Source organism: Hibiscus syriacus, unplaced genomic scaffold, assembly GCF_006381635.1.
Source record: "Hibiscus syriacus cultivar Baekdansim isolate YM2019G1 unplaced genomic scaffold, ASM638163v2 tig00111758_pilon, whole genome shotgun sequence".
Taxonomy (NCBI): domain Eukaryota; kingdom Viridiplantae; phylum Streptophyta; class Magnoliopsida; order Malvales; family Malvaceae; genus Hibiscus; species Hibiscus syriacus.
The window spans coordinates 1,164,455-1,174,223 of NW_024063170.1; the positions used below are offsets into that span (position 1 = coordinate 1,164,455).

Genomic DNA, 9,769 nt, shown 5'->3' on the forward strand with positions numbered 1-9,769 from the left:
ATTATTATTATTATTATTATTATTACTTTATTAACAATTTAATTACATTTTGCAGGCCCAATATATTATAAACCCAGAGCCCACAAGGACAAAAACCTAAACCAGATTACAAGCAAGCCCAAATTTAGATCCAGACCCGACCCAGGATCCGACCCGAAGCCCAACCGAAACCCAAGAGTCCAAACCCGAATAGTGTTCCATTTTTGCTGCCTGGTGCTGCCACCTTTCCAGTCGTTGATGGAGATCTAACAGTCCTCAGCTATCCATATTAGGGTTTAACCCTAAATATCATCTAGTCACCCCCGACAAGGGAATCTGGACCGTCCATCACCGGCGTGTGTGATACACGCGCCCAACCTTTCAACTTCCCAGCTGTGTGAGTCGCCACCAATGTATTCCCGAGCCGCCGTTTCAGCCATCCATCAAACAGTGACCGAATATGAACCAAATCAATCAAATATTAAAGCAAATCCTAATGTGTCAATCAATGGAGATAGGACAATGATATCCTATCTCCTCTGCAACAGATATCATCAATCACACATGCAAAGGATAAAAAGCAGAGAGAAGCAACAGATAAAGGGGATTTGAATAAGATAGAAACCAAAGAGAAAAAAAATCATTAAAAAGGGAGTAGAAGTAAAAAAAAAGAACCCAATTTTAAGAAAAGGAAAAAACGAGAGAAAAAAGGAAAAAGATTTCAAAAAAATAACAAAAAAAAGAAAAGGAAGATTTTGAGAAAAAAACAGAGAGGAAACAGAGGAAAAATAAATAAATAAGAAAGAAAAAGAGAGAATCCCCTTACCTTTGATCGGAAGAACATAGGGAAGCTCGAAGGTTGCCGATTCCTTTTCGTTTTGAAAGGTAAACCTTATATCTAGGGTGTTAGGGTTACTTTTAGGCTGAAAGGGTTTGGGATTCAGGTCGAGGAGGTTGAGACGAGGGTTTTGGGGAAGTTTTGTTCTCTCCGGCCACCGTGAACTGTCGTGAGCCGCCGTGAAATGTCATCAGCGAACGACGACTCCTCTCTCCTGACGAGGGGAAGTTGAGAGAGTCCTAAGAGATTCTCTCTCTCTGTTTTCTGAAGCTAGGGAAGAAATGGGGAGAATGAGGGCGATTAAGCGTGGGTTTGGGCTTAAATACCAAAGGCAAAACGACGTAGTTTCTTCGTCCCCCATTCCCGTGTTCTCGTATTAGGGGAAAATCGTAGGTTTGGTCCCCGTGTTTTGTAATTTCACCATTTGGGCCCATGAATAAAGTTTTAATTTTTTTTCTTTGAGCATTTATATTTCAAAATTTATGTTTAAGTCATCTCCTTTTATATTATGTTATTATTGTTAATGTTTGATTTTGGTCATGATATTTGCAAATCTTTTAATTTAGTCATTGCTTTGCATATGGTTTAATTATTAATTTTCCTTTTCATGTTTCTGGTTGAGTTTATTTTAGTCCTTAATGTTATTTAGGGGTTATTTTCATTTCTGGTACCTATGCTTGTTTAAAATGTTCTATTATGGCACTGGTTTGTTCATAATTAATGTTGTTGGATCCTTCAAGTTTCTGTTAGTGTCAATTTGGTCCCTTAAATCACCGAATGTAATTATTTTTGTTAATTTTATTTTGGTTTGTAATGTCCACTGGTTTTTCACTCTAGCCCTTTATGTATGAAATATATTAAACAAATATTCTTAGCTCCATTTATTGTAAATATTTTATTTCATATATTTCCAATCGCATTTGTATCCATTTTATCTCTTTATCTATGAATATTATTCGATTAGTTTCAACAATGATTTGTAGAATAGGCGTAGAAAGCATTGCTTGATCGAAGTAGTACGATTCGATATGACGTTCGAACGAAATGAGAACTTGAAATAAATCTAGTTTATTTTACTAATTAAATCCTTTTTATTCAAATGATCCAATGCGTTTTTATGTGTTAGTTTATTTTACGCAAATGTCGACTTTCCTTTTATATTCGATTGCCGTTTTTAAAATCAATAAAGAGGAAATATTCTTTTACAGATAAAAAATAGGCGAGATAGCTTTTCCGATGGAGGATTTTTAATCTTGAGATTTATTTTCAAGTTAAATAATTTTCTCTAATAAATAATTCAAAGCAAATTAATTAACTTTAATAAATGGATCATATTTTAATTATCGATGTGAAATCATGATTTCCGCCATCACGACAACGTGTAAGCGATTAAGTACCAATTTTTGGGCGTTGTGGGGTGCTTATCCTTCCTCACGCATAATCGACGCTCGGACCCATTAAATTGAATATTTGATAACTCAGACCAATTTTTGTCTAAAAAATGATTTTTCTTAAAATTGTTTTAAAATATGTTTTTAGGTATTCAACCTACTTTACCTAAAGGTCGATGGAGCTCTTATCCAACTCCCATCCAAATTAATTCAAAATCGCCAATTTTTCAAAATAAAGTCATAATTATTTTTTTCAACTTAATTGTTTAAAAAAATGGTTACGACAATGTAGATATATAATATGTATGAATGTACATGCGTACATACATATGATCTTGCATGTGAACGATAAGGGCTGGTGAATAGGAAAATGAGTTCGTATTAGGAATGTTTGTTGTTTTAAACATATTTATTAAACTAGTTTTTAAATTTCAATTCTCAAATTAACTAAAATTGGAATACATTATATTAGTTGCATAAATTATAATTATTACAATAATAATTTTAAATTTCAAATCAATTAAATCTTTCTATAAGATCATCATTTATAGCTAGATTATTACGTCAACACAGGAAATCATTATGTCAACACTATTAATTTTTATGTCACCAATGTCAACCAAAAGACAAAAATCTCTTTACAACATCATCATTTATAGGTATTTTGTTATGTTAACACAATAAATTATTATGTCAGTATTATTAATTTTAGTACATTGATTTATTAAACATTGATAAGGTATAAATTTCTTTTTAAGAAAAACAAACTCACCATGAATTGTAAGGGAATATGAAAAGGCGACCCACTTGCATGACAACAATAAAATATAACTAGAGAACAAATATCATGCCATGCACAAGGAAGAATATATAAGGGAAAATCAAACACACGAAATTGACTCTATCTTCCAATAAATAATAGTTTCATTAAAATGGTTAGATTTTTTGTACTTAATATATAATAATAATTACTATATATTGTTTACTATCCTAATAAAAGGTTTGTTGAATTTGAATTATCAAATAAAAGCTAGGTCAAATATGTACAGATACTTACGTAAAAACTTCCTCTAAATCTTGTCTGGTATTTTTGAAAGATTAAAATTATGATATTCAAGAATTTCATGATATCTTGAAAAATAGATTAAGGGTGAATGAATTCTTTATACTTTTGAATAAATTCAACTAAGCCTCAGACGAAATTATATTGTATTAAGATCTTATACTTTTAAATTTTTATCAATTCATTATTTTAATCAACATTGGTCACTAAATTAAATAGATTTTTAATCAATTAGTGTATATGTTATATCAAGTTGTTGTCAAGTGGTATTTTCAGAAGCTTGTTATTTTTTAATAATTTATGAGAATTATTTTAAAATTTTAATAACTTTCTTTAGTTTTTTCTTTGAAAATCTATAAATTCTATATAATAGACTTGTAACGGGCAACGTGCTAATAATATCTCGGGAAAATTATTAAATTTAATGATCAAAATATTTAATTAATTCAATATTTTTATTTAAGGGATTCATTAGTTTCATTTTAATTGATTTCATATAAGGATTTAACTGATTTTTAAAAGTTAGAGATTTCATACACTTTCAAACAAAAAAAAAACATAACTTTTAAGAATTTAAACATGAAAGCATTTAATATTTAATTCAATTAATCACATAAGAATATTAAAAATAATAATGCAAGCATCCATAATCGTATTGATACCATAATGATATAATACGGTTGGAATTAAAGTATTTAGACCAAAAACACAAATATTCAAAAGAAAATCTTTGACCTAAAGATCTGATAGGTAGCAAGACCTGTCAGACACAAGACCCTCCAACAATATTCATACATATGGCTTCTATTAATACCATGTAATGTTTAACATTCATATGCAACGTGCAACTGTCTTAAATATATAAAAAAAAGATAAATTACACGTTTAGTATTTAAATTATTAATTTTAATATATTTTAATACTTAAGCTTTTAATTTTTTAAAATTATATCTAACTTTAATTTTTTATTTTATTTTAGTACATTATATATATATATACATGGATCATTCGATTTTAAAGATTAAGGGATAGTTGTTATCTTTATAAATTTTGAGTTTAAACACGTCAATCAGAGAAATGATTGAGTGTTAATTGATAAATGATTGAGAATTTTTTAAATAAATAATAACTTATAATTAATACAGACTAATCAAATACGTGCACGCGTCGATTATAGGTATCATCAAGCATCAAGCAACAGGAGGAGTTGAAACAACGGGGATTAAGTCGGGAAGCTTTGCTGTCATGCTCGTGGCTGGACCCAGAAGGTAAAAGGAAAAAGAAAAAAAAATCGTATGACCAAACGGTCCCACTGACAACTGCAACTTGCTTGGTGTTTTGGCTCTGTCTAGGATGGTGTCTTACAGACACAGTTCCATAATTTGGATAGGTGAATTTGTTTTTACTTTGGAATTTAAAATTAATTTAAAGGGTAAACTACTCATTTGACCACTTAACTATTTAATACTTTTACATTTACCATTAATCTTTCAATTTTATCAATTACACTACTTAATTATTTAATTATTTCAATCAAGTCACTAATCGTTAACTGTTGATTGAAATGATGATGTGGCCATTAAAAACCATACTCATTTGACCACTTAACTATTTAATTATTTCAATTAAGTCACATAACTATAATTATGTCAATTTCTTTTAACTTTCACATCATCATTTCCATCGACAATTAACTGTTAGTCTTGATTGAAACATTTAAATAGTTAAGTTATTTGATTGACAAAATTAAAAGATCAATAATAAAAGTATAATGACTAAATAGTTAAGTGATAGTAGTTTACCCTAATTTAAATTACCGAATATATATATGCATATTAAATTGTTACCTGTGATCTGGCATTCTGTGGTAAAATTTGGTAGTGCTCTGCAAAGAATCAATCTTGGTTTCGCATACGTATCTGCAATATCGGATCTTTGAACGATGATCTAGTTCAGTAACAATAGCAACCAAGTTGTTTTTCAGAATTTGGGTCCCACTCCAAGTTGGTACCTAAAGATTGTCCCACTCCAAGTTGGCACCAAAAGATTTGGATACTCTGTTTATCGTCCCTTTATTACCTCAATCAATCATGCTGCCGTACTCCATCAATACATGGGTGCTTGATTTTCCTGCAGAATCTGATGAGTTCCATATTTATTCAGATTTTTAGCTTCTTTCCTGAGTTTTTTCCTGTCATTGTACTTGCATTTCGTTCTTTTGTGACCATTGCCAAGTCATTGTTCATCACAAGCCGATCATTGTTGAGGCTTTTCTCGATTATCTGTCCAAATTTTCAATAAAAGATACTCTTTTAAAATGTATGTGAACAAAGCTGGGGACTTTTTTCTGTTCTTCTTCCAAATTTTCTCCTTTATTTTTTTCTTTTTAAATTACTCAATGTGAACTATCTCTAGCCACTTACTCTTATACTCTCTCTCTCTCTCTCTCTCTCTCTCTCTCTATATATATATATATATATATATATATATATATGAGAATGATTTCTACTGTTTCACTCATGAACCTTGAATCCAACAGGGAATATCTGCTTTTCTGATAGCATGTATATATTTTATATGCAAATGTTTGTGTGTGATAGAAGACGCAAGCTCTGACAATGCTGTCATTTTTGGCCTCATACAAAACAAACAAATCTAATCTGATTCGAAGGAGTATATATGTGTTAGGATATGACCCAACAAATATTCTCATTACAAGGACTGTCCTAAAAACTAATTCCCGATACTGTTCCTTTCCCAAGAAATAAATGATATAATATTTTACACATGTTACATGACAAATAAATAATAGCAGTGCTAGAAGTAAAGCATCATATTCCCTTTGTGGGATAATATGGATGAGGAGGAACCCTTAATTCTTGACATATAGCTGAAGCATATGACGTGTGTGCGCAAAAAATCAAATGAAATCAATTTCAAAAGATTCTTCAATGTGATTGCAAGTCGCCATGGATGGGACAGGAAGAAATATAATCAAATTCCACAATGAAGACAGATTTAATGTTGAAAATGTGAGTCGTTTGTATGCTCATTGCTTTTACACAATCGTGTTATTGTAGCATATCTAAAATTATTAAAAAAATATTTGAAATATGAATGTAAAATATGTTTATATTAGCATTAAGTAGTAAAATGTGGTCAGAAAAATTATTAGACGATGATTAACGACAGTGTTAACAAACGATATTCTTTTAATGTTTAATTGTTTAGATTCTAAAATATTTAAGTGATTATTTTATTACGATCTAATTCTGTAAATAATTAAAACATATTTTTTTTTAAAAATAAAGGATGAAAATAAAAAAAGAAGTAAACAAAAATGGCCTCTAATATAATTACTCTAAAACTAATCTTATGGTCGGTCAAAAAGTGAGGAAATAAAACAAAAATTTAGAACAATCAGATTTGAAATTTTAGGCACACATTATTGCATGAAGAAATTGTAAGCTCCACATTACATCAATCATGAGAAAGATAGAGGGTAACAACTAGATCAGAGTAAATTCATTGTTGTCGTATATTTTATCATGTTATGAGAATGTATAAAATACTTTATATAAATTTAGAAGGTCTAAAACTTTGGTTCTACAATCTTACGCTTTGGTGTCTTAAAGGTTGAGAAAGCCCGACAACAATAAGCTCTTAACGCCCAGACTAAACCTTATCTGGGCCTAAGCCTCAGAAAATCCCAAAAACGCCCCAGGCTGGAGAACACAAATATTATCATACGCCATGCTGTACCCAATCCCACGTTACATTATAGGGTAAACTTATCCGTTTAATTTCTAAATTATCAGTTTTAATCTGTTTTAGTATCTAAACTTTTAATTTTTTCAAGATCACACCGAGAGTTTAGTTTTCATTTCATTTCAATGTCTTGCCGTTAAAAACTTAACGCGTTTAATACCTAAGCTATTAGTTTTAGGTCGTTTTAGCATCTAAATTTTTAACTTTTTCAAAACTTAATGTTAAAATTTGAACGGAAGTACTAAAATGAAACAAAACTAAAGTTTTTAACTGTTGAATATTAAAATGAAATAAAAATTAATTTTTATGTATAGTTTAAAAAATTAAAAGTTTATTGATAATTTAAACGTAATTTACCCTGCATTATCTAGCGAATACAGTGGGATTTTCTTAGTCTCGTATAAAACTAAATAATTTGTCATTGATACTCGCTAATTATCTTCCACTCTCTTGGATCAAAGTTTCATAATCCGAAGCGAAGAGGCAAAGATCGATGGTAAATCAATCTCAATTGAGTTCAGAGCATTTGTACTTTTGTAGGGTTATACGTTTCTATGAATTTGATTGAATGATTTTGTTTCAGGCTTCTGCTGCAAAAGCATTAAGTAGTCCAGTGCCAATTGAAGGGTACCCAACCCTAGCCGTCGTACTGCTCTCCATTGGTCTTGTTGTTACCGCTTCCTTCTTCATGTAAATATCTCTTCCACTAAATTTTCTATTTTTTAAACTGTTCTTATTGGATTCGTTTTTGTAGGCAATTGTGAAATTCATAGTTATTGATTGGTTATACAATTGGGAAAAATTAGCATAATGCGAACTTGATTTTCGATCTAAAATGTACTTTCTATAGATTTGGAAAGAATTTCTTTTGTTAGCTAATTTGGTTCAGTGCTGAATACAAGTGCGAATTTCAATTCCTCTCTCAACAACAAAATTTCTGTTTTTTTTTTAATTTAACCGCTCATCTTTGTGATTTGTTCCACTTGATTCGTTCAGTGCAACTCTTCTCAAATCCTTTTTTCTATCAATTCCTTTTAACCCCTTTATATTATCAACAATATTTGTATATTCGATTTGACTCGACTCCGATTTCATAAACTTAAATTGAAATCATACTTGTAACTCTACCAACCTGAATTTTTTCTGCTCTACTCGACCGAATTCTCATCTCTACTTAATTTCATGGCCTAAGACATGAAACAGATTTTAAGAAGAGAGTGATCAAGTTTCTGCACGAGTTATATTGTTCATGTTTAGTTGATTTTGCTATTTTAGCACTTTTCTGATTTCGTGCGATGGGTGCATCTTTAACCAAGAGTTTTCTTGTCGTTGAACTGTACTTATGATACCTTTAAATCTACTTGCGTTTTGTTTTGCTTTAGAAATTACATTGAATTTCTTCACATACATTGAATCCCTCATCTCATAGCTACAACTTTGAAGCCTCCCTTCATATCAATTTCCGAACTTGTTTTAACTTCATTTGTGTTTATGAGAAATCTGCAATTTTGCTCTATGGATTTGGAAAATTTTATAGAGAAAATTTCCCAAACACATGCAGCTTTGAAGCAACTTGTACGAAGCAAAATCGATGTGTTGTCAAGGAGCTTATCACTGGAGGAGTGGCAGCATTTTTCCTGGTATAACTTTTAGTAATTGCTTTGTCCGGATTTCTCGTTCATCATTTACGTAGCTTTTTGTTCATTGCTTGATTCTCGACATCCTGGCAGGGATTTGGGTCGTTGTTTTTGCTGCTGTCAGCCGGTGTTTATATCTGATTTTCATCATGTTGTTGAACCATTTCACAAAGTTTTGCTTAGAAAGATTGGTGTCTGATTTTCATGCCTTTTTGTTGTTTATCTGACCAGGATAGTTTCTTTAATAAAATTTTGATATCACTCCAGTGACCTTATCAATACATGCTTGAATTTGTCTCTCTTTATTGAATCTGATTGTTTAACATTTTGGAATATAGAAAAAAAAATTAAATAAATTCAGATATACATATAAATCTCTAATCTACAAAAGTAAAACAGATTCCAAACGCAATTCAAATGTCGAAATATATTATCCAAAAAAAATTAGATTCTTTTAACGAAGATTTAATAGTTACAAGAATGGATAAGAAAAATGTGCGATGGAGCAGCCAAAATCATTTACAATTTTTATATAAAAAGTTGAAGATTAACTAATCAAATTAAAAACAGGACTGCAATAACAGTTAATGCAAAATCTGAAAAAATAAAGACAAAGGGAAAAGAAAATAAAAGAGAAGGGAAATTCGTTGATTGTTAATTAGTTTAGGGTTAGTGTCATCACTACTGCTAAAAATATTAAAAGATAAACAAAGGTAGACACTCATTTTTATCCTGGCCTTATTTAGTATATATATTAATATAGTATAGTTTTTGAAAATATTTTTTAAAAAAATATAATATATAGTTTTTGAAAACAGTTTTTGAAAACATATAATATAAACTCTTTAAAAAATCGGTTTATGAAAATATATATATATAGTTTTGAAAACAATTTTTGAAAAAATATATTATATAGTTTTGAAAACGATTTTTGAAAATATATATATTATATAGTTTTGAAAACGATTTTTGAAAATATATATTATATAGTTTTGAAAACAATTTTTGAAAATATATTATATAGTTTTGAAAAATAATTTGTGAAAACATATATATATATATATATATATATATATATATATATATATATATT

At 29.7% G+C, this 9,769-nt stretch overlaps 1 protein-coding gene across 1 annotated transcript; it reads left to right on the forward strand.

Moving 5' to 3' along the window:
• The first annotated feature begins 7,468 nt into the window (after positions 1-7,468).
• LOC120169289 (transmembrane protein 258-like) lies at positions 7,469-8,877 on the forward strand. The gene is made up of 4 exons (XM_039177473.1): positions 7,469-7,535; positions 7,623-7,729; positions 8,601-8,679; positions 8,770-8,877. Exons 1-4 carry the CDS (start codon positions 7,533-7,535, stop codon positions 8,815-8,817), a joined length of 237 nt encoding a protein of 78 aa, XP_039033404.1. The 5' UTR covers positions 7,469-7,532; the 3' UTR covers positions 8,818-8,877.
• Positions 8,878-9,769: the final 892 nt, after the last annotated feature.

Excerpts from the sequence above, each read along its gene's own strand:
- LOC120169289 (XM_039177473.1), top strand. Across the intron at positions 7,730-8,600 it reads GTTACCGCTTCCTTCTTCAT|CTTTGAAGCAACTTGTACGA; the intron begins GTAAATATCTCT and ends AAACACATGCAG. Across the intron at positions 8,680-8,769 it reads GAGTGGCAGCATTTTTCCTG|GGATTTGGGTCGTTGTTTTT; the intron begins GTATAACTTTTA and ends ACATCCTGGCAG.